Source organism: Podarcis muralis, chromosome 16 (genome assembly GCF_964188315.1).
Source record: "Podarcis muralis chromosome 16, rPodMur119.hap1.1, whole genome shotgun sequence".
Classification (NCBI taxonomy): domain Eukaryota; kingdom Metazoa; phylum Chordata; class Lepidosauria; order Squamata; family Lacertidae; genus Podarcis; species Podarcis muralis.
The window spans coordinates 34,493,447-34,519,078 of NC_135670.1; the positions used below are offsets into that span (position 1 = coordinate 34,493,447).

Sequence of the window (25,632 nt, forward strand, 5' to 3'; positions counted from 1 at the left end):
TTTCACTCGGTTGCTGATGCTACATGAAATTTGCACTGCTGGACTTCGTTGCTGGATGTACCTTGAACCAAAAAGAGCTCTGAAATGCTCAGAAACTGACTGTTTCATCTTTGGCAGGGTACCCCAATAGTGTACAGCTGCACAGAGTGTTCATATGAGATTAGATGCATACTTAACAACACTTTTGAAAATCTTCATGCAATGTGTGCATCACCCTTTTGAGTGAAGAATTGCCACAGAATTTTATCTAGAGAGACTATTCTTTGGATTTTCTGTTTGGTGCATCCATGAAGTCTAGAACCTTACTCCTGACCCTTTTAGATCTTAGGTACCACACTCCAAGCTCAGACCCACTTAAGAGCTATAAGTCACTATAAATAAAAGAGGCTTACTTGAATGCATTCGCATCCCCGTGCACCTTATAGTTTTCTGCACTTATTCTTGAGATGACTCTGGTGACTGCAATGAGAATGCCGATGTTAACCTACAGGAGAGAATAAAGATTTGATTCAGGGAGACAGAAATAGGCAAGATTATTTGTGAGGAGTGTGGGAAACATCCCTTTCAAAACATCAGTCATGGTTAACTACAAGAAAGAAGATTCCACCTAAACATTAGGAAGAACTTCCTGACAGTAAGAGCTGTTCGACAGTGGAATTTGCTGCCAAGGAGTGTGGTGGAGTCTCCTTCTTTGGAGGTCTTTAAGCAGAGGCTTGACAACCATATGTCAGGAGTGCTCTGATGGTGTTTCCTGCTTGGCAGGGGGTTGGACTCGATGGCCCTTGTGGTCTCTTCCAACTCTATGATTCTATGATTCTATGATTCTATGATTCTATGATGGCATGGTGGGGTAGAGGCACTTAATTACTTAACTGACCTCCCAACAGGTGAGTCGTTGCAGCTTACTGGGAGGGGTGAGGCAGCAGTGAGGCTGGTGTGGTGCGAAAGCATCAGCGGAGCAATCAGGTCCAGCCGCTGGTTCATTTGAACTGTGCTGTCCTTCCTTGCACTAAGCAGCAGTAACTTGCATGCTGGGAGGTCAGTTAAGTGCCACAGCCACATCTGCAATGTTTCAATAAAACATTGGAAATATTTGCTTAAAACTCAAAACCTGCTCTCTTCCTGATACAGCACTGATAACAAACGACCATGTGAGTTCCAAGAATTGGACTATTTTTGCCAAGCAATATTTCATGGGAAGAGTTTGCTACTTAAAGAAAGTGGGGGCAGGAACCACTCCTTGAGCTTGTAAGTATCGAATCGATGACCTCTAACAATCTCATGAAAGGAGCACATGAAACTGCCTTGTTAGAAGGCATTTTCTTCATCTTGCCCATATTGCCTCCACTGTCAGTGACTCTTCAGTCACTATCTGAAGCATTGTAAACAGTTAACAGGCAACAATTCAGTATTTCTGTTTTGATGTTTTATTGCACTTTAATTACGTTTTGATATTACATGCTGACAGCTATTTTTACAAATATATGCATTTAATATGCCATTATTATTATTATTATTATTATTATTATTATTATTATTATTATTATTATCATCATTATACCACCCTATACCCACAGGTCTCAGGGAGGTTCACAGGATAATCTAGCACATGCGTTACTTGACTGGAAAGCTGCCTTGCAAAATTAAGAAAAGTGCAAAATTTTGATGGCTATGTTTTGGTTTGTGTTTTGATCCAGAGAGTACACATTGGATAAGGTTTGCCTTTAAATGTGAACTCAGTTGAATTTCTTCTCCATCCCTAGTTCTGAGACCCTGGCCCAGTGCTTGCTAACTCAGAAATCCTTCACATCATCTGCTACATCATACTTCCCCAACCTGGAACTCTCCAGATATTCTTGGACTACAGCTCCCATTATCCATGACTATTGACCATAGAGACGCGGGTGGCGCTGTGGTCTAAACCACAGAGCCTAGGGCTTGCCGATCAGAAGGTCGGTGGTTCGAATCCTTGTGATGTGGGGTGAGCTCCTGTTGCTCAGTCCCAGCTCCTGCCAACCTAGCAGTTTGAAAGCACATCAAAGTGCAAGTAGATAAATAGGTACCACTCTGGTGGGAAGGTAAACGGTGTTTCAGTGTGCTGCTCTGGTTTGCCAGAAGTGGCTTAATCATGCTGGCCACATGACCCAGAAGCTATCTGCGGATAAACGCCGGCTCCCTCAGCCAGTAAAGCGAGATGAGCGCCGCAACCCCAGAGTCGTCTGTGACTGGACTTAACGGTCAGGGGTCCCTTTACCTTTATTGAACATGCTAGCTGAGGCTGATGGGACTTTTAGTTCAACAATATCTGGTGTGCATCGCATTGGCCTTGAGGTAAAGGGGAGCCTGGAGACTCTCATGCGTCTCTTAAATTTCTGAGTGTATTCAATACTTAGGCTGCTTGGTTACCGATAATATTTTTTCTGGCAATTTTGTCAGTGAACAAAAGTCTCACATACTCCAAGCTGTGAACCTGGGAAGACCCCTTTCAGTGCTGAAAGCATATGAGATCATTTTAAAATGAGCAGAGAGGGAGGAGGAAATGTAAGTCTTCAGAGAAGCCACACTGGGTTTGAAGTTAAGGCCCAGCAGAAGCAGTTGAGCAATGAAAAGAAAACTCTCGACAGAAATCCAAGTCATCTTGAAAAGACTTGACAATGAGCGAAGGAACAAAATGAGCAGCTGCCAAGATCTCTGGAGTCACAGGTGAGGAAAATAAAACTTTGCCACTTGAAGGAGGCTGATCAAAAGGCACACAGGCTGTCAGAAAAGAAAAGAAAGGCCCCAAGCTTCTCAAGAGCTAGTCAGTAAAAACAAAGAAGAGGAGGAAACATTGGCTCTGTTTCAGCCAAAGTTACACAACATCTGTGGAGTGTTTGAACACACCAGGATAAAGGATGGAAGAAGAATCACCAGGCCAGGCTCAATCGTGGACTAAAAAGGTCCATGTGGTTCAACATTGTGTCACTTTGCACCATAGGGCAGGGGTAAGGAATCTATGGCCCACAAGCCAGTCATGGTTCGCCAGGGGGCTGAATTTGTCCTGAGAGGCCATTAAAAAGAAAACTACCCTCTCCTACCAGCTGGTGATTCAGTCCTTCTCAGTTTGGCTGTGCATACCTGTACCCTGCTAGGAATAGGCACGCACAACCAAAGTACAGTGCGGAGATGCTTTTAATCTCTTTTGCACACTGTTTACAGAAGCCCCTTTACCTTTACCTTTACTTTTATAACTTCCCTTGATTGGGACATTATACTTCTGTTTATGCAGCCTAGAATAGCATTAGCTTTTCTTTTCTTTTCTTTTCTTTTTTCTTTTCTTTTTTTCTTTTTCTTTGCAAGCTGTTGACTCATGTTAAGGTTGTGGTCTACTAAGACCCATAGGAGTGGGCTCAGGGGTGCTATCTAGAATAAAATAATGGGGGCGCAGGTAAGCCCTGTCCTGTATAATCAATCACATGATGAGGTGCACACAAACCATTTGAATGGCAATGTCCATAAACTCAGGGGGGCTGCCCCCTCAATTATTTTATTGGGGGGCATAAACCCCTCGGTCCCTAGAAGTTGGCTCCTATGAGTGGGGTATTAAACCAAAGTGAACAATTAAGGTGCAATAACCAAAGTATCCCCTCCCCAAGCTCAATTCTGCCCTATCCTTAGGATGAACTCAGTGTCACATTCTCTACCACTCAGTGGAAGTTGGTCTGTTAAGAGATGGTATCTAACCCCGGCCAAATTGGGCAAGATGTATAAGAACAGTTCAGAGGTTTGTTGGAGGAGTAAAAACGGGGTAGGTACTTTCATGCACATGTGGTGGGAATGTAAGAGAATAAGATAATTTTGGGATAGCATATATAATGAACTTAAAAAGATATTCAAACTCTCATTCACACAAAAAAAAACCTGAGGCCGTCCTACTAGGAATTATGTCCAGAGAAATTTTAGTCCTCTCTTTATCCCAACCACAGTGGCTAGGATTTTGGTAGCAAAAAATTGGAAAAGTGATAACATCTCCACAAAAACTGACTGGCAAGCCAAAATGATAGAATATTTACAACTCACAAGGATGACAGGGAGACTAAGAGGAAACTCAGTACAGTGGTACCTTGGGTTACAGACGCTTCAGGTTACAAACTCCGCTAACCCAGAAATAGTACCTTGGGTTAAGAACTTTGCTTCAGGATGAGAACAGAAATCGCACGATGGCAGTGGGAGGCCCCATTAGCTAAAGTGGTACCTCAGGTTAAGAACAGTTTCAGGTTAAGAACAGACCTCCAAAACGAATTAAGTTCTTAACCCAAGGTACCACTGTACATAAAGTTAATAAAGATTGGATAATGTTTGTGGATCGAGGGCCCAACCCCCGCTATGTGAAATAAACACACAAGGACACGTGATATAAGGTTAATGGGCAAGAAAAGGCCACAACTTTATTGATTACAGCAGTGAAAAGGTATTGGCTTAGGCACTGGATGACTATAGGAGGTGGGTTTATTCAACAGTAGGTGGAGCCTGTTGATGCTAATCCAACTATAGGCTCACCCCTGATGTCACCGAGGGTCATGCCATGGCCTCCCGCCAAGCAGGCATCGGACGGAATACACGACCGCCAGATTCCTTTAACGGAATAACCCACGGTAGATAGCATAGGCGATGGCCACACCTAGCCCTTGACACACAGGAATCCAATGCCTAACAGACACCAGCTGCCTGCCTCCTAACTTACAACCCATCTAGGGAGTGGCACTTTCTGTCAGCCACCATCTCCCCCTTAATCTTAGCATTGCCTTTATATAAGCATAGGAGGAAGGAGAATGGCGCTAAAATAAGAATTAGTTGGCTGCATCTATCATTGGCTGTAGCTCTGCCTATCTGTGGCTCTGGCTCCCCCTGCTGCTGGCCTCCCTACCTTCAGTCTTATCAGTCCTAATAAGCACAAGCTTCCGGAGTTACCACTGCAGACTGAAATCCATTACACAGATACTCTGGAGTAATCCTACAGAGTCCCAGCCTGACTGCTCAGCAACACATGAATCATGAATAAAAAAGCTTTGGTTATTAAGCATCCAGATTTAGAATTCCAGCGCTCGTTTGGCAGGAGATCCTGTTAACTTGCTTGTAGAGTGGGGGGAGGGATATGACAGCTTTTCTGCTGAATAACAATTTGCAAACAAACATCTTCATTATGCAGCCATCCAAAGAAAGTTGGATAATAGACAGTTACTATTATTTAACTGGAATCCTGGCGCTTGCTCTCCATCTAAATAATTAGCTAGAAAAGTGGATTCCCTTTCATTATTTAGCCAGCACTTTTAAATTGTTCGGGGCTGCCAATTATGCCTCATTTGAAATATATACCGTCTGTGGGATGTGTTCCACGAATATAGTTATATTATAATGGGAGCTATTCCAGCTGATGCTCAAAACTTTCAGGAAATCATGGGCCTTGCAATGCATTTCCTAGATTTTATTTTATGTCTAATGTAACAAATGCATCTAGTTTAAATGACAGAAATGCACCCATAAGCATGGGTTGTGAGCAGTAGGGACCATTCCATTGGGACTGCTGAGGCTCAAGGCAACAGTAGGTGCAGCCACAGCCAATGACAGGCAGAGCCAACTAATTTTAGCTTTGTCCCCATCCTCTCCTCCAAATACAACAACAAGACCAAGGAGGAGGAAGAAGCTGCCCTGCACCCTAGACTGGTTGCAGTTAAGAAGGTAGGCAGGTGGGAGCTAGCTGAGGGCAGAATGAGGCCAGTGGAGCTGTGCCCTGTTCACCCAAATTGACCAGCCTTCACTAATAATGGCTTCCCACCTAAGGACACATGCCCGTCACCCACACTTCACCTGTTATTGTGATATAAACATGTAAACAAACATATAAACGCAAACATATATAAATGTAGTTCTACAGTTTTCTGGGTGGACAATGCAAAAACATTTGCCTCCATTTTCTATGGTTGGTGTTTGTTTGTTTGTTTGTTTGTTTGTTTGTTTTGTTGGTATCGTAGCCAAAACCAGAGCTCCCATGAACAAGAGAAAGGCATCTGAAGAGTCAGTAGAACTCCAAGGCTTGCGGACATCTTTGGTGAGGAGGCACCTATAAGGGTGTGTATGGACATATAAATCGGCTCAGTGCTGACTGAATATGTTCAGTAGTCATTGAACACTTCCTGATTGTTGTGAAAGGGGCAGAAAACCATGGCTCAGCGTGACAATGACTCATGGGTTCATGCGCATTTTCTTCTCCTCCTCCTCTCCAACATAGCTCGGAGGAGCTCAGAAATGTTTGCTTCTCTCTTTTCATTAATGCCAGTTTCAGCATGTCATCCAAACCTTAAAGTCAATTTCAAAGCCAATGATGCTTTGTATCAGAAAATCAACTTATTTCAAACAAGTGATTCTTAACGCCACCCACAGTTGGTTGGTTCAGGCAGCACAACAAGCTGTGGTTAAACAAAACTGAAAGCAAAAGCTTCTGAACTCACAGCTGCCACAGAAGAGGAGAAGGGAAGGGTGGATGACCAAGCCAGCATCCATTGGCCATTGGCTATGGATAATTGTGATCCAACAACCTCTGGAGTAACACAAGTTCCTCGTCCCTTGATTTAAGCCCACCTTTTCTGCAATGATGTATAAAGTGGAGAGGCAGAAGGGTTACATGGCAGAGGGGAGCTAAACCCTAAACAATTTAGGGACACGTCAACAGAAAGGAGCACACCTTCTTCCATATAAACCTCCAAAGATGGGGTGCCCCTGAGAAGCAATCCAAAAAGGGGGAGTTCATACAGAAGAAGAGGGGAAGGTCCTTCCCTTTGCTGTTGTCCTAAACTGTTTAGGATTCAGCTCCCTTCACCCACACTCCCTTTCCATCACCCCATTTTATACATGACTGGGAGGGGAAAGATGGGGAGCCTGTGGCCCTCCAAATGTTGCTGGAATGGAACTGGCATCATCCTAGGCTATTGGCCAAAATATGCTGGCTGGGGCTGATATGTAATGGTGTCCAACAACGTTTGGAGAGCACAACATTGGCTACCCCTGGTCTGGCGCTATGTCCAAATTCTCCCAACAACAGGCAAACGTTTGTGACTCACACCTAAATATAAAAAATGTTTTGCAAGAAAAGAAGTCAAACAGACTAGCCTTTAAGGCAGATAAAGTAAATAATGGTGTTCATACCTTGCTTGTGTAAACAGATTAGATATGAATAGTTTTTATTAATGTTTTTGCTGTCTGGAACAAAGAACCCATTCCTCTTACGTTATGGAATAAAACTGAAAAAGACCCAGCATCACATCCCTCCATATCTCAGTATCTTATGTAAATACCTTGTCAACAGTTTGAATTGGAGAAAATTGGTGGCTGATGAAGCACTCATTACATATATATATATATATATATTTAAACAAACTTCTCCAAATACTGTAACCATAATAGCAAGAAAGAATTACGCTCTAATTGTGTAGATGTGAGCACAAACAGCACTCTTGTGTATATACCGGTGTTTGAGTGAGAAGAAATAAACATTTAGATTTGGGAGCTGTATGTCGAACCAATTGCTATCTTTCTAAGCGACGCTTTGTGTGGCTGCTGCTATTCCTGCGGTATAATTACACATGAATTCAAGATTGTTGGCTCAGCTCACTAGGCGCCGGCAGCCAAGGCTGTAGTTTACTCCTATCAAAAACAATATCTCTAATAAAACCAGTCCTGGTTTCACGTAAGTTGCAGGCTTTGTCAAGAAAAACCATTTAGTAAATGTATGAGGCCAGTTTCTCGGAGGGACTGAAATACACTGAAAGGCATATTATGTACACACGAAGCCGTCTTTTACTAAGGAACCCCCAGTAGCACAATGGGTCAGTGTGTCAACGAGAAGGTTTGGGGTTCAAGCCCACCCAGAGGTGGCTGTGGACAGGATGCCTTGACAATTCTGTGACTCTATGAAATCATTGGTCCATGGAATCCAGGGCTGTCTACTCTGACTTGCAATAGCCCTGTGGCCCAAGATCTTTTTAGTTGGGAAGGATTGCACATGGGACATCATGCGAGCTAACGTTCTGCTCTACTTCTGAAGTGTGGTTCCATGCAACACCTGAAGCTGTTTTGAGTCAAGCCATGGGTAGATCTAGCAAAGCACAGTCTATCCCAGGTGCCAAAAGCTCTCCAAGCAGATGTTTTCCCAATCTTGTCACATGAACCTAGTGCCCTTCAGTTGCTTTGAAATTCAATGAGCCCCAACAACTATGACCAACACTCAATATGATGGGAAATTTAATCCAAAATATCTGGAGGGCAGGAAGTCGGAGAAGGCTGATTTAATTGGAGCTAGCCAGAAGACTGAACCTGGGGACATCTGTGTGCAAGCATGTCTTCTCCCACTGACCTATCACCTGTCTCCTCTTTATGCTACTAAGTTCATAGGAATGGTCACTCAGGGAATGGTGAATCTGTCAAATGCAATTTCTCTCTGCTTATTATTTTTCCACTCTTACGTACATTTCTCCACATCTATTTGCATTAAGAAGAAAAAGCCTTCTCGTGAAAATTCAGCAGCATTTCTGTGTGAATTTCTCCTAATGTACAGAGTTTTGCAAAGCAAAACTACTACAATGCATTTTTGCATGTTAAGGTAAAGGTAAAGGGACCCCTGACCATTAGGTCCAGTTGCAGACGACTCTGGGGTTGCGGCGCTCATCTCGCTTTATTGGCCGAGGGAGCCGGTGTACAGCTTCCGGGTCATGTGGCCAGCATGACTAAGCTGCTTCTGGCAAACCAGAGCAGTGCACGGAAACGCCGTTCACCTTCTCGCCAGAGCGGTACCTATTTATCTACTTGCACTTTGACGTGCTTTTGAACTGCTAGGTTGGCAGAAGCAGGGACCGAGCAACGGGAGCTCACCGTTGTAGGGATTCAAACCGCCGACCTTCTGATCGGCAAGTCCTAGGCTCTGTGGTTTAACCCACAGCTCATATTTGGATGCTATTTTCATGGATACATGCATTTTTATGCATACTTTACCCTAGCCAATTTACTGGTGTTGCTGACTTGCATCTAGCAAATAACAAAGTGTCTACTCAGAAGAAAGTTGTAGTGAGTTCAGTGGGCCTTACTCCCAGGTAAGGGTTTGTGGGGCTATAGTGTTTTATCTGCGGGACGCGGGTGGCGCTGTGGGTAAAAGCCTCAGCGCCTAGGGCTTGCCGATCGAAAGGTCGGCGGTTCGAATCCCCGCGGCGGGGTGCGCTCCCGTTGTTCGGTCCCAGCGCCTGCCAACCTAGCAGTTTGAAAGCACCCCCGGGTGCAAGTAGATAAATAGGGACCGCTTACTAGCGGGAAGGTAAACGGCGTTTCCGTGAGCGGCTCTGGCTCGCCAGAGCAGCGATGTCACACTGGCCACGTGACCCGGAAGTGTCTCCGGACAGCGCTGGCCCCCGGCCTCTTGAATGAGATGAGCGCACAACCCTAGAGTCTGTCAGGACTGGCCCGTACGGGCAGGGGTACCTTTACCTTTTACTAGTGTTTTATCTAGGCAGCCAGGGCTCCTCTGGATGACAATATATTTTTGCACCAGGTCAGTGAGGACCTCTTGCTTTTTAAAATTCTCCCATATATACAGAACTCCCTCTGCACCTTTTGGACCGTATCTGTAGGTTCCCCCCTCTGTGTCAAATAACTGGGGTCAAATAAGTGTTGTTTACTTTTTTATAATACATGGAAGATGGATCTCCCTAGGGAGATTCTGGTCTCTCCTTCCTTGGATGTTTCTAAGCGGAGGTTGGATGTGTTAGTATTGTAATGTCTCATTCTCACATTGCATAATGTTGCGGGTTACCTTTAATTACTTAATTGATGTATGAGTATGGGGACTATTTAAATGTCTCTTCTCTCTCTCTCTGCTTTCTCTCTGCTCCTCTGCTGAAGAAGAAGATGGATGTGAGAGTCATCTTGTTGTTTTGTTATTTGCTTTATAAATAAAACCTTTGATGTTACTATTCTAACCACAGTTGCTTCGGCTGCATTCTGCTGTAAAGGACTGAGTTTACTATCTGGAAACAGGTGTCTAATGCTCACAGGATGACCATCTGTCATGGATGCTTTAGCTCAGTTTCCTACATTACAGGGGGTTGCACTAGAACAGGCATAAGCAAACTTGGCCCTCCAGATGTTTTGGGACTACAACTCCCATCATCCCTGACCGCTGGTCCTGTTAGCTAGGGATGGTGGGAGTTGTAGTCCCAAAACATCTGGAGGGCTGAGTTTGCTATGCCTGCACTAGAAAGATGAATCTTGGGGTATGTTCCAGCTCCATGAATCTATAGTTTTCTGCTTCAACAATATTTCATTATGTTCCTATCATTTTATGTAGTTGCATTTTGTATAAATTATAAAAAATTATAAATGAAACATGTTCTATTTACAAACAAAATATTTAAATAGCTACCTTTCTACTGGTAAGATCAGGGGGAGCGTGGCCATAGCCAGGAGTTTTTTAGGGGGACAGGCTTTTGTTAGGGGGGCAGAACCTAAAATATATATTGATTTGTACTGATTTTTACTTATATGGGGGGCACATATTACCCAAGGGGGGCACATATAAAGGAAACAAGGTCGGAAGGGGGGCACGGTTGGGAAAAGGTTGGGAAACACTGATCCAGGCTATGCCCTCCAATGCAGGAATCACAGCTGAATAATCCCTGACAGATGGACACCCAACCTCTGTTTAAAGGAAAGAGTCTGTCACCTTTCACTGTCGAACAGCTATTACCGTACACACATGCCCACACGCAGCCACACACATTCACAGTGCCTGCATTTTTGGAAGAAAGCGATATGTCTTTTAGCAGAAGGCTCCCATTTTACCCGGCCAGCTGCCATGGTAGTAAATTTCCATATGATATATATGTATATGGCAGAATTAAGGACATTCTACTGAAATCTCAGGCATCTGCTTAATGCGTTGTATTAGTAGCATCTGAATAGATTGGAAGCAATTAAGCACTCGGGGCTGGGGTAGCAGTGCTTTATGGCCCTCGCATATATTTTGCGCTGCTCATTTAGTTGCCTGCTTTCGAAAGGTTCCTGTAAATTCCACCACTTTTATTTGCATGTTTCTTAGGGCCAAATTAGGGATGCGGGTGGCGCTGTGGGTAAAATCGAAAGGCCGATCGAAAGGTCGCGGTTTGAATCCCCGCGGCGGGGTGCGCTCCCGTTGCTCGGTCCCAGCGCCTGCCAACCTAGCAGTTCGAAAGCACCCCCGGGTGCAAGTAGATAAATAGGGACTGCTTACTGGCGGGAAGGTAAACGGCGTTTCCGTGTGCTGTGCTGGCTCGCCAGATGCAGCTTTGTCACGCTGGCCACGTGACCCGGAAGTGTCTCCGGACAGCGCTGGCCCCCGGCCTCTTGAGTGAGATGGGCGCACAACCCCAGAGTCTGTCCAGACTGGCCCGTACGGGCAGGGGTACCTTTACCTTTACCTTTTAGGCCAAATTACTATACTTTCCTGTGTATTGGACACCCCCATGTATAAGACACCCCCTATTTTGGGGGAGTCATAATTAAGAAGATGGGGGAGATGGGTCAGAGTTGTTGAGCTTTTTGGGGGGAATTGCAAAGGGTTGTTAAGTTTTCTTTTAGGGAACATTGCCGGAAAACACCTCTCCTCTGTCCCCTCACCGGAAGAAGCTGCCAATCACCCGCCCAATTGCTGCAGCATCAGCCAATCAACACCAGTCTTTGACACAGCAACCAATAACACTCCCAACAGCTGCTGACAGCTGCAGCAGCAACCAATCAAACGTCCACCCTATGCACTACCGATGTATAAGACAACTCCCACTTTTTAGCATAATTTTTAAAGGAAAAAAATCTAGTCTTATACACAGAAAAGTACGGTATACATGACACAATTCATACAAGTAGCAATTGGATGAATGGGCTTTACAAAGCATGCACAAAGACCCTGATGGGGAGTGGGGCCACATCTTTCATCTTATGCCTTCAACACGGCCACGGATCCAAATCACCCCATGTCTCCTAATTGGTTTGGAAGGAAAAATTCCAGAGAGGTCTTTGCTATTTGTTTCGGGAAGGAAAGTTGCAGACAAAAAAGGCTCTCAGTCCGGATCAGGACCACGGTGAGTGCAAGGGGCTAAAGCCCTGCCCCCTTCCCTAACACCAGAGTCTTCATCTAAGTCTCCTCCTGCTATGCATTTTTTAATATACACAAACGTAATTCCTGAGTAGCCCTTAACTAGATTCTCACACAAATCCCAAGGATGGGGGTTGTTGTAGCAAGGAAGGACAAATTTTATTTGGTTCACATTAAAAAGCAAACCTCCCTAATTCTCGAAACAATGCGAGAACTGAAATGCAGCCCTCCTCGGGAAAATCACATGCCTAAAGGTAAAGGGACCCCTGACCACTAGGTCCAGTCGTGACCGACTCTGGGGTTGCGGCGCTCATCTCACTTTACTGGCCAAGGCAGCCGGCGTACAGCTTCCGGGTCATGTGGCCAGCATGACTAACCCGCTTCTGGCAAACCAGAGCAGCGCACGGAAACGCCGTTTACCTTCCCGCCGGAGCGGTACCTATTCATCTACTTGCACTTTGACATGCTTTTGAACTGCTAGGTTGGTAAGGGCAAGGACCGAGCAAGGACCGAGCAATGGGAGCTCACCCCATCGCAGGGATTTGAACCGCCAACGTTCTGATTGGCAAGTCCTAGGCTCTGTGGTTTCACCCACAGCACCAGCTGCATCCTGAAAGCATGCCTAAAAATGCATATATTGGTGAAAATAAAATACAAAAAAAAAGTGCATTAAATTTGGGGAAATTGTTTTGCAAAAAATGTCTATATTGGGCAAAACTGCCTACAAATATGTGTATATTATAAGAAATCAGACTAAAGCGCCAATGAATTTTTGAAGAAACGTGGAGATGCGGAGAGCTTGAACCTAAGAGTGGGAGAAAGAAGGAATTCAGAGAGAAACTGATTCACCCATCCCGAGGTTGTTGAGGCAAAAATCATATGACAGCTTTATTTAGAGCATTTGCACCTCATTCCTCAGCCATAAAGGCTTCTGGAGTGGCCAGCATACAATCAATTCAAACAAGACAGTCTCTCCCAGCAGGCTTACAATCTATTAATCACACACACACACACACACACACACACACACACGGAAAAGGATAGGGAGAGAAGGGGGGGGAATCAAACAGAGGCACCCATTCTTAAATAGTTGTTCTTATAAGGACCTGCTTGCATAGTTCAGGGACAGGAGATGCTTGATGGAGCTGGGCTTTTGACAAAGCTAATGGAAGAGCCACATGTTTTCTCTCTCTCCCACTTAGGCAACCTGATGGAATGGCTACTCCCAGGTGATGGTTGAGGGGAGAGGAGCCCTGATGGGGCTGGTCCGTCACTGCAGAGCTGATGGAGTGAAAATACTATTATCCATTTAATTGCTTTCCCACCCAGCAGGGACCTTTGGCAAGATGCATAAGATTGACTTACTTACTTATTTCATGGCCTGAATAGCAAACGTGGGCTTAAACAGACCTCTCTTTGCTATATAAGTGCACTGTGCAAAATACAGGCGTAAATCAGAAAGAGGTGGATGGATTCTTCTTAAATAGCACACATGCACAGTGAGAGGAAGGGTCCCTGGGAAGACAAGCAAAGCTGGGGGCCAGATGGGAAGTCTCAAGGTGTGTGTCAGATTGAGCCCTTTGGCTGCTAATTGTATATCTCTATGATTTCTCTCTTATGCTATTAAAAAAACCTCTGCTCTACCAATTCAGTTTTTAAAAGTCTGCATGGAATCTTTTGGCAACTTAGGAAAAATCAAAGGGTGGTATCCAACCAACATGCCTCACTAGTGCAAGACTTTCGGCTTGCCCAATGGAACTTCCTCCCTTCTCAAGCCGTACCTCCTAAATCTGTTTTAGGGGTGCCCCCCAACCCTTTGGAAAAGATCTGGAAAGAAGAAGAGAAGAAGAGTTTGGATTTGATATCCCGCCTTTCACTCCCTTTAAGGAGTCTCAAAGCGGCTAATATTCTCCTTTCCCTTCCTCCCCCACAACAAACACTCTGTGAGGTGAGTGAGGCTGAGAGACTTCAAAGAAGTGTGACTGGCCCAAGGTCACCCAGCAGCTGCATGTGGAGGAGCGGGGAATCGAACCCGGTTCCCCAGATTACAAGACTACCGCTCTTAACCACTACAAGAGCACAGGGGTTGGGCGGGGGGGGGGGGGGAGAGAGAGGAGGGGAAATTCTGATGCACAAGGGCAAATCTTTACACTGATGCACTAGCTGGAAACCGCCCAAGTGCTAATAGGAAGCCCTGTGGGAAGGAACACAGTTAATGATTGAGATGGATTTCCCTTCAGTGGTTCGTCATTTTCATCTCTCATCACTCTCAGCTGTGTTGTTCTGACATCTCGCCAAAACTTTTGCCCGCTATTATAGGGCAACTGTCCGTCTCAAGCATTTATGAGTTCTCCGACAGGTATAGGGCAAATAAATTCCATGGCATTCACACTGGGATCATGGCTCCTCATTGGTTTGGTGCAGCCATGGATCAGAACGTGCCAAGCTTCCACACTCCATGCAGGCCCATCTAGCTCAATTGACAAAAATGCTAGACGGGTGAAAACACAACACCATCTGCTTAACGATTTCCTATGTGACCTCGCGAGACGCCCCAAAGCCACAATAACTCGCAATGGCAAGTGTCACTGTTAATGATGCCGGGGTGGGAGTTAACTATTATTAATTCAACTACCAGAGAGTCCATTAAAAAGTCAAGGCTGGGCAAATCGTTTCAAAGAAGAGACCTGGAAATTAAGTGGAAACAGAAACGAGTCTACATTCCCAGGAGTTTGTTCCATTGATTTTAGTTAGCCTACTTGTTCTCCAACGTCTGCAGAGGAGGCGGACCAAGGTGATAAAGGGCCTAGAAACCAAGCCTTATGGGGAATGGTTGAGGGAGTTGGGAATGTTCAGCCTAGAGAAGAGAAGACTGAGAGGTGGTATGATAGGGAAAGATAAAGGGACCCCTGACCATTAGGTCCAATCGTGGCCGACTCTGGGGCTGCGGCGCTCATCTCGCTTTACTGGCCGAGGGAGCCAGCTTCTGGGTCATGTGGCCAGCATGACTAAGCCACTTCTGGCGAACCAGAGCAGCACACAGAAATGCCGTTTACCTTCCCTCCGGAGCGGTACCTATTTATCTACTTGCACTTTGACGTGCTTTCGAACTGCTAGGTTGGCAGGAGCAGGGACTGAGCAATGGGAGCTCACCCCGTCACGGAGATTCGAACTGCCGACCTTCTGATTGGCAAGTCCTAGGCTCTGTGGTTTAACCCACAGCACCACCCGCATCCCTCCAGGTGGTATGTCTTCAAATATCTGAAGGGCTTTCACATGGAAGACGAAGCGAGCTTATTTTCTGCTGCCCCAAAGGGTGGGATCTGAACCGATGGATTCAAATTCCAAGAAAGGAGATTCTGTCTAAACATTAGGAAGAACTTACTGGTGATAAGAGCGGTTTGACAGTGGAATGACTTCCTCAGAAGAAGTTGGGTGGCCAGCAGCCAGGGATCCTTTAGCAATGGTCCTTGCATAGCAGAGGGTTGGACTACATGATCCTTGGAATCCCTTCCAACTCCACAATTCTATGATTCTATAAGAACATAATAGCAGCTTGCTGGATCAGGCCAATGGCCCATCTAGTCCAGTATCCTGTTCTCACAGTAACCACCCAGATGTCTGTAAGAAACCAGCAAACAGGATCTGAGCTCAAGAGCCCTCTCCCCTCCTGTGGTTTCCAGGAACTGATTTTTCAGAAGAAGACTGTTATCGGAGAGCATAGCCATCATGACTAGTAGCCATTGATGGCCATCTCCTCCATGAATTTTTCTAATCATTATTCAAAACAATCTACATAGTAATCGCTGTCTGCTGTTGGAGCAAGGTCCAAAGTTTAGCTACAGTATGTGCTGCATGAAAATGTACTTTCTTTTATCTGTCCTAAACTTTCCAACATTCAGCAATTCATTCATCCTGATGTTGTAAGCAATTTCAGGGGCGAGGAAACATTGGCCATCCGGGTGTATATGGATTCCAACTGCCTTCAGCCCCTGCTGGCATGGCCAATGGTCAGGAATGATGTGAGTTGTAGTCCAGTAGCATCTAGAGAGACAAAGGAGGATCTCCATTCCTTAGCTCAGGGCTGTCCAACCTCTCAGGCCAAGCTGGCTGCAAGAGTACTTCAGCCTGGAATTCCACACACTGCTTTGTCGTGCAGTGTGTGTGTGTGTGTGGTGAGCCCAAAATTTCTCTCTCACACACACCCCACCCCAGCCCTCATGCTGCCTTCCCAAATCTGGATAAGCAAGGTGCCAGGCTCTGGGAAGAAGGTGCAAGGCTCTGGCAGAGTCCTAGATCCCTCCTACCTACTTCCCAAAGCTGAGAAAGTACCAGTTTTTACATGAGTAGAATGTGTCCTTTTATTTAAAATGCATCTCTGGGTTATTTGTGGGGCATAGGAATTCATTCTTTTTTCTCCCCCCCCAAAAAAAAATATATAGTCCAGCCCCCCACAAGGTCTGAGGGACAGTGGACTGGCCCCTTGCTGAAAAAGTTTGCTGGCCCCTGCACTAGAGCAATGAAGGGGAGACCCTCACAAGAGGGGAGAGGGCTCTTGTGCTCCGGTTCCCACATGCATCTCCTTGCTACTTCAATAACAGAATGCTGGAGTTGATGGGCCATTGGCCTGATCCAGTAGGCTCCTATTATGTTCTTATGTGGAGCTGGACACAGAGACATGCATTGCTCTGTGCTGGATCCAGGCAGAAAGACTCTAGAACCCTGTCAGAGCCTTCATGTCTTCTTCCCAAATCCCAGCACCATGCTTACTTGGCTTACAAGGGCTGGGGGCGGGGGGTGAGCTTTACCCCACATGCTAAATTTCTGGAAGGCAAATGAAGGCATATATTTCACATTAATGCTCTCCTCCTAAACATGTTTCCTCTTATATGTTTTGTGTTTCAAAAAAGGGGGGGTGATAACTGCGAAATATTTCCTTCACCACCACTAAAGTAATAGAGAATTGTGGCAAATTGCAGATGTTCCAATTCTGGAATTAATGTTAAAAATTCTCCCAAGTTAACCTGAAAGTGAGGGACGAAGGATGGGTGTGTCTGAGGGGGTTAAATGGGGAATATCCGCTCACCCCGACCCTCCACTCAGGGTTCTGCAACACTGTCAGTGACCTGATCCTCCTGGGAAAGCATCCAGTTCAGCCCCATGAATCATTTGCTTTCACGGGGTCCAGATATATTCAATAAAACATCAGGGCTCACAGGCTTAATTTACAACTCTCAGTCTAGCAGAGTCAGTGTTTGCACTGCCTTTGCTTGCTTTGCAATCAATAACATTTTGGGGCATTAGCCTTAAGGAATGTTGCTAATTGCCTCAAATTCTCTGCAGAGAAGGTTAAGCAAGATGGAGAAAGTACAGACTCAATTAAATGACATCAGAATATTGGATTTTTTTAAAAAAAAATATTCACTCCATTATTCATCGGCAGTTACGCCACTTTAGAAGCTTCTGCAAATATACAAAATAAAAGGAAGAGCAAGAGGCCATAAGGAGCCAAGCGAAAGACAAGTTATTGAGATGAGAAGTCCAGAAGACCCGCTGGTCTGTGAGCCAAATTAGGACTGGCAGGAGTCCTAATTCAGTCTGCAAATCTGCTTTCCCTAAAATGCACACCCTGCACTCAAAGATGCAGCTGCAAAGGAACTATCAGGAGTCTTAAAGCACGCTCCCAATTATTCCTTGACAGGCAAGGATTGCTGTCAGAGCTGATCAACCGATGGGCACTGACAGCAAGCTCTGCTGAGACAAAGAACTCTGCAGCTGATCCCTGCCCAAAGTTGGGTTTGCCGGAAGTGCACGTAGCGTAGGGCTTGCTGTAAGCTGATATTTTTTTGTTTTGTTTTGTTTATTAATTTTTATTGAATGGTTTTATGTTACAAAAAACAATACAGCCATACTACCACTAAATATGATTAAGAAATAAAAATTGCATACATCGATATTTAGTTTGTTATTTGTTATTTACTGTCTTATTTCCTCCTAAACATTGCATACAACAACACACATATGTGCAGGCATCCACACCCGCTCAGAAAATAATAATAATGAAAGTAAATCTTTTTTCCCCTTTTATCTTCCAAAATCTTTTCTTCAACTTTGACTTCCTGTCAAGTCCCTTTGCATATGTTTTATCTTATATTCGAATGTACACAAAACAATAAACCTTTCTATATAATTTTTCTAATACATTCTGAAAACATAATAAATCCTTAATTGTAGTCCACCTCCTTTTAGTTCCTTTATCACTCGAATGCTAGCACGGAGTCAAAACTATTATTGTATTTTTGAACATATTTTTCATAAACATCCCATTTTTCCGCTAAGTTTTGCTTTGAGTTTCCTCCGAGTTTCCTAGTCAGTTGAGCCGTCTCCACCAATTCCTGTAATTTGATTTGCCAATCTGTTATTTTTGGAGTGCTGTAAGCTGATATTGTGGCTTGCCTCAGGTGCTGCGCAAGTGTTAAAATTGACTGGGGGGGGGGAGCTCACCAGATCACACCAGACTTCACAATGACACCAGGTGATTTACAGGTGAGCAGCAGGGGAGTGGAAGGAGCTGTGGGATATCATGAGGAGGAGAAGGAGCTCTAGGGTTGGCTGGGTACAAGGCGTTATGGGGAGTAGCAGGAGCTGGGGGTGAGCTGTAAAGGGTAGGGAATAGAGAAAAGGGTGAGGGGTTAGGTGGGATTGGTGCGCAATGAGAACAGGGGCAGCGCCGAGAATTGCATGCTACATTTCTGCTTTCTTATTTGAAAATCAACAAGCCCCTTGGAAGTTACGGAAAACGGAGGTGTAAATTCTCGATCAATATGTTTATCCTTCCATTTGCCGGTAAGCCCCACAGCCATCTCCTCTTATCACAGGAGGTACAGCAGCCTGATCAATAATAAAACATCAGCAGAGGGGATTGCTGCACAGAGCCACGCGGAGGAGCGAGCTCCCTCTTAATCCCTGGCAAAAAAGTAAAATAAAACACCCATCCTTTGCAACCTCCTTGAGCAATTCAAGTGATTAAGCAACGATTCCCTGTAATTTAATGCACGGGTATAATTAAAGCGCTGTAATACATTCACGTATCAGTAACTCAGTCATGAACCTGCAACTCCCATCTAGAAAGATTAAATTCATTACAGCCGACAGATGCACCCTGAGCAGCCATCTGAACCTAACAGACCTGCTTTAACTACCCTCCTTTGATCAAGTGTTAAAAGGCTGCGAGAGCATCAAAGTACACTTCCGGAACTGGGAAGCAGAGTTTGAATCTCTTCCCATTGTTAAGAAGGAGAAGAAGGAAGAAGCTGTTTAAAAACGTAACCGGGGAGGATAATGTGTGCATAACAGCTGCTCAGTCAGAAGAGCCAGTGTGGTACAGTGGTTAAGAGCGATAGACTTGTAATCTGGTGAACTGTGTTCGCTTCCACACTCCTCCACATGCAGCTGCTGGGTGACCTTGGGCTAGTCACACTTCTTTGAAGTCTCTCAGCCCCACTCACCTCACAGAGTGTTTGTTGTGAGGGAGGAAGGGAAAGGAGAATGTTAGCCGCTTTGAGACTCCTTCAGGTAGCGATAAAGCGGGATAACAAATCCAAACTCCTCCTCAGTCTAGGCCCCAGAATGTAGCTGGGAAAAAGGGATTATGCAATGGGCTACCTGTTCTTGAATTGTGAATCAGTTAAGATCAAATGTGTTCTTGAAAGCAACATATTCCTCTGATTCTGGAAATATGGATTTAGCTGTTTGCTTTGGAGATATCGCATAGATTTAGGGGTATAGTGGTCTGAATTAGGGATGGGGAGAATTTTTCTTCTTCTGCATTTTAATGAGGAGCTACCCAATCTGCACTTCTCAAATCAAAATGCGAATTGAAACTCAGCTATGATTCAACATTTGAACTTCTTCTGCAACGCCACTCCCCGGCCCAGTAATGTGTACCAGGTGTGTATATTTTAGGGGGAAGGGTGCATGAATAGGTGAAAAGCATAAATAGGTGAAAAGAGTTTACATAATGCATTACACTGGGGAAATTTGCTTGCAAAAACATGTGTCAAAACTGCATATTAAAATGTGTTGGGGGGTTGTACCAAAATGCTAACAGATTTTCATAATTATTATTATTATTATTTTAATGCAGATTGCTTCAGGAATGTAGAGAACTGAATTTAAGATTGTAAAAGAAAGAGAGAGAGAGAAGCAAAGGGAAGCAACATTGACAAATTCATCCATCCTTTGTCTGAATGTTCTACTGTTCCCCTTTTGTGATGGCCACTGTTTTATATCAAGCTTTGGGGTATGACTGGCTAAAACAGGGTGAGGTGAGGCTTGCATGCTTCATTTACTCCTCTCTCATAATTTAAATTCTAGGGAGTCCCCAGAGGATTGGGCCAAAGCGGTATGGTACAGCCTGGAAAGTGACTCGCAGTGCCTAATGGTGCCATATTTTGAAGAACAAAAAAGACGATTCTATGACGTCCGTTCAAAGCTAATAAATGCAATTTGTCTCGGATTTTTACCCCTGAAAAAGAGGACATGTCCTGGAAAGAGAGGACACATGGCAACCCTAGCGCTGCAGGCTGATGTCATCCTCACTGGGTTCTCCTAGCCAGTTTCCATCCAGCATATGCAGCATCCAGCCACCATCCAAGTGGCATCCAAGGAGTGCATTCTGACCCCATGACATGCACCACTATTTGCAGGTGGACACTATTCCTGTGTTGTTATGGCCATGAGTGTATATATATATATCACTTTTATCACCCTCTATGGCTTGAAGCCAAACTGCACCTCGTGACACAGTCCATGTTGGGTTGGAAGCCTTGTTGAAGCCACTCCAGATTCCCACAGATCTTTTTAAAAAAAAAACCCCAGTGCTGAGCTGAACCTTCACAGCACTTTTTTTGACCATTTTGTGATAGGTGGAGGCAAGTCTTTCTCAAAGGGTAAGGTGGGCTGTGTTTTCCTGATTTAAGTTAATGAGGTGACCAGGGGGTCTTTTCAGACCAAACACGCCTTGGTAGCCCAGAACTAGCTCAAAGCTGTGTTTTCCAAAGGTGCCAAGTTCAACTTCACTTCCTTGAATGGTCATGTGATGTCTGCAGGCTCAACTACATCTGCCAGCTACCATCCCTCTGTTTCATAGACTCCTAAAGCTGGAAGGGATCTTGAAGGTCACCTGGTGCAACCTTCCTTGTTCATTGAAAAGTCTGTAATGCATGATACATCCTTGACAAACAGCTATCCACTCCACCAGGCAAGGAAGGACTTATAGCAACATCAAAGCCTTTTCAAGGGTTGTGTTGTAGTTCACATCAACAGGATTTAGCCACAGACTTCAAGCTGCCTTCCTCCCCCGTCCCCCATCAGCATCCCTAATATGCACGAATGATAAAAAGAAAAATGGGGTGCACTTACTACAATTACAAACAGAGCTGGGGCCACAAAAGCCCAGATTGTGCCATTCTTCAGCGAAAGCCAGCAGCTGTAGAGAGAAAGCAGAAGGCTTACACGCTTGCTCAGGACTACGTATTCAAAACGCTAAGAGCTGCATCCAGCATTGTCTTTCCCCTAGTACAAGGGCTCTTGTGCTAGCGGATGGGTGAGCTTTAATGTTGTACAACAGAAGAATCCAACACAACAGCAGAAACTGGCAACACAGCTAGCAGAATCTCAGGCAACAGATTGCACAGCCCATTGCGCAACAAAGCAACCTGCTTATTTATGCAACAACATCCCGCTGGTATAAAACATTTCACTAGGGGACAAGTATACCGCAAAATGACTTTTGACTTAGTACTACACTGGATGCAACTCCAGGTTCTTAATGTTCAGGGCCAGCCCCATCTTAAGCCATACTGAGCCACTTGAGTCTGGTGGTGGAACCTGGGTGGCAGAATGTACCCCCTGCCTCCAGGGACCTGTTAAGCCAGGCAGAGGCAAACTCTGGCCCTCCAGATGTTTTGGGACTACAATTCCTATCATCCCTAGCTAACAGGACCAGTGGTCAGGGATGATGGGAATTGTAGTCCCAAACTTCTGGAGGGCCAAGGTTTGCCTAGTTCCCCAAATTTGTTTTACTCAGGGGGTGGTATTGTGTTTTCTTATTATTATTGCAAACACAGCCCCCACAGTGATGAATCTTCCATCCCTTCTTTAACACACTGGCCATAATACTATAAACATGGATTTACAGCAGGCATAGGCAAACTCGGCCCACCAGATGTTTTGGGACTACAACTCACATCATCCCTAGCTAACAGGACCAGTGGTCAGGGATGATGGGAATTGTAGTCCCAAACATCTGGAGGGCCAGGGTTTGCCTATGCCTGTGTTAAGCCATGGGAACAGAGTCACTAGGCGGTAGACCTATTGATTCCCCCTTCCTGCACAGCAGTTTGGGGTGGGCTTTCACTCAGACAGATACATCACAGGTGGAAAGTAGCAATTGCCTCTATTGACATGCCTCCAGGTGGTGGCGCTGGGGCAAATATACAGAAACACATGCAATTTGTCATTTGTTTGGCAGCTGAACTGGATAACATGTCATTCATCAAAGAACAACTTGCTGTGAGCATTACTTTTTCAAAGAGCAAGGGGAGGGGGGGAGGGGAGTAATCCAGATTCTCTCTTCCAGCTGTCAGCAAAGAAGAGGAGGCAGTATGTGACTTATTTATAATTCTTTCAGATGTAAATAGAGACGGGGAGGAGAAATTCTGTTCAATTCACATTTTAATGCAAATGTATCTAATTCACATTTGTGAACCAAAACACAACTATTCTCCCCCCCCCCACCCAAACATTGCTCTTTTGCTCTTTTCCATATGTTGCAATGCAGTTGTCCAATCAAAAAGAAGTCTTCAGAAAAGTGTGCAAAAAAATGCATACATTGGTGAAAATAAAATACCCAAATGCATTATGTTAGGGAAATTTGTTTGCATAATGTGTCTATTAAGCAAAGTTGCTAAGCAACTTTTAAAAATGCATTATTGTATGCTCCCTTTTAAAAATGCATTATTGTATGCTGTTTTCGCTAATATAGTCATTTTTATGCACAATTTATCCTAGTATGTGCATTGTTTACACATTACTTGGCTGGAGAACTGGGCTACAAAATTCAGAGAAGTGTGAGTGTAGAAAAATGGCTGTGTTTCAGCTTGCTTGTCGTTCTGGAAAGTACAAATTAGGTAGGTTCATCTCTAAATGTGAACTGAAGTAAATTTCTCCTCCAGTGGGTCTAAGACCCTTCTTATTCTCTTCCCTCTTTTTGTCTTTGTCCTTCAAGTGGAGAGAGAGAAAGAGGCTTCCCTCTCTTTTCATGGTATGGAAGTGGCTAGAAATAAGCTTTTCTCCAACTTAAATGCCAAATTTGGGGACTATCCAATGAACCAGATCAGCACGTGATTGAGATAAGATGAAGTGCTTCTTCACACAGTGCAGAATCCCTTTGTGAAATCTGCTGACACAAGTTGTGGACGGCCATCCTGACTTGGCCCCAGACACACTGATTAGATGTTTGGAAGCTGTGGCTGGATGGTTACATGAGAGCCGGTTGAAGATAAATCCTTCAAAGACAGAGGTCCTTTGGCTGGGTCGGGACGATATGGGATCGGGGGGCCAACTCCCATCTCCTGCGGGGGCACAATTAGTGCCAGCGCCGTCTGTTAAGAGTTTGGGTGTAATCTTCGACACCTCCCTTTCTATGGAGGCGCAGGTTGCAGCTATAACAAAGGCGGCATTTTTTCATTTCCAAAAAGCTAAGCAGTTGGCTCCTTACCTCTCTCGCCCTGACCTAGCCACTGTGATCCATGTGACGGTCACCTCCAGGCTTGATTATTGTAACTCACTCTACATGGGGCTGTCCTTGAGACTGACCCAGAAACTCCAGCGGGTGCAGAATGCCACGGCGAGACTCCTTACGGGGTCCTCGCCGCGGGATCACATTCACCCAGTGCTATACCAGCTGCACTGGCTCCCGGTGGAGTACAGGATCAGGTTTAAGGTGCTGGTTTTAACCTTCAAAGCCCTGTACGGCCTAGGACCCTCATACCTATGGGGCCGCCTCTACTGGTATGTCCCACAGAGGGCCTTACAGTCTTCAAATAAAAACATCTTGGAGATCCCGGGCCACAGGGAGGTTAGACTGGCCTCGACCAGAGCCAGGGCTTTTTCGGCCATGGCCCCGATCTGGTGAAACGCTTTGTCACAAGAGACTAGGGCCCTGCGGGACTTGACACCTTTCCACAGGGCCTGCAAGACAGAGCTGTTCCGTCAGGCCTTTGGCCAAGGCACAGTCTGACCCCCTTTCTCCTTCTGTAATCCTTATAGAACTCTAACCCAATGGTTGCCATTAATTTGATTCTGAATTGATTTTAGAATGTATTTCAATTAATTGACTGTGTGATTTTATGTACTCAGTGCTATATTTACCTGTTGTTAGCTGCTCTGAGCCCGGCATTGGCCGGGGAGGGCGGGATACAAATAAAATATTATTATTATTATTATTATTATTATTATTATTATTATGTTGGCATTACAAAGACATTAGATGGATTTGGGAAGGAAGGCCTGTCAATGGCAAGCAGACATGATATGGCTCTATACTACCTCCAGGATCAGAGACAGCAAGGGCTGTTCGCCTTCATGTCCTGCTTACGGTGTCCTGTAGGCACCTATAGTTGACCACTGTCACAAAGAGGGTGCTACTTGATAGGCCTTTGGTCTGGTGCAGCAGGGCTCTTCTTTTGTACACCTTCCCAACCAATTGTTTGAACTTGGTTTGTGTCAATCCTCCCATTGGTCACATTTCAAAATGGAATGGATATGCTTGACTATGGACATTTCAAGGGTAGAATCAGTAACCCTCAAATCTATGTATTACTGCTCCATGGGGTGAGCTTCTGCAGGGATATAGTTGGAATGCTTCCTGGACAGGAAAGGATACATGGACTCCTCTGTTCAGGAAGGAGCTTACTGTTCAGGCTGAGAAATTGCCTGGGCAACGGTGGTGTGAAACAGCTGTGGCAGGTTGTCCAATGCCCACCCACTGTTGGACCCAAACAGTTCTTCTATGTTTCAGAACTTACTTGTCTTCTCCATAGCTTTCCACAGCTGACGTTACTGAGATGACGCAGAGCAGCAGTGGGCAGCCTGCAAAATTCAAAAGGAGAAGGAGAAGAAATTTGTTAGACCAATTTATTCATATATGCAACTACAGCAGCAAGAATGTTAATTGCCCCAAAGTGGAAAGAAACAGAAGTCTCCGTAAAGGAAGAACGGATACAAAAATTGTTGGACTATGCAGAAATGGCGAAACTTACCAGAAGAATAAGAAATCAAGGTAACAAACTTTTTATAAAAGAATGGAAATGGTTTATTGAATATTTACAGATAAATTGTAAACAGATAAAAACATTAGCAGTCTTATATGAGTATATATTTACAGTAGATAATTAAATGAGTAAGTCACATGAATT

General features: G+C 44.8%; 1 protein-coding gene across 2 annotated transcripts in view; it reads right to left on the reverse strand.

The window, feature by feature from the left end:
• Positions 1–25,632, reverse strand: part of ADGRD1 (adhesion G protein-coupled receptor D1) — a 272,664-nt gene that overhangs the window by 39,267 nt on the left and 207,765 nt on the right. For both annotated transcript variants that reach the window (XM_028710563.2, XM_028710564.2), the window contains 3 exons: positions 25,243–25,306; positions 21,575–21,641; positions 393–484 (listed from right to left, as the gene is read on the reverse strand). In XM_028710563.2, the coding sequence (XP_028566396.2) occupies positions 393–484; positions 21,575–21,641; positions 25,243–25,306 (223 nt within the window). The remainder of the gene's footprint in view (positions 1–392; positions 485–21,574; positions 21,642–25,242; positions 25,307–25,632) is intronic.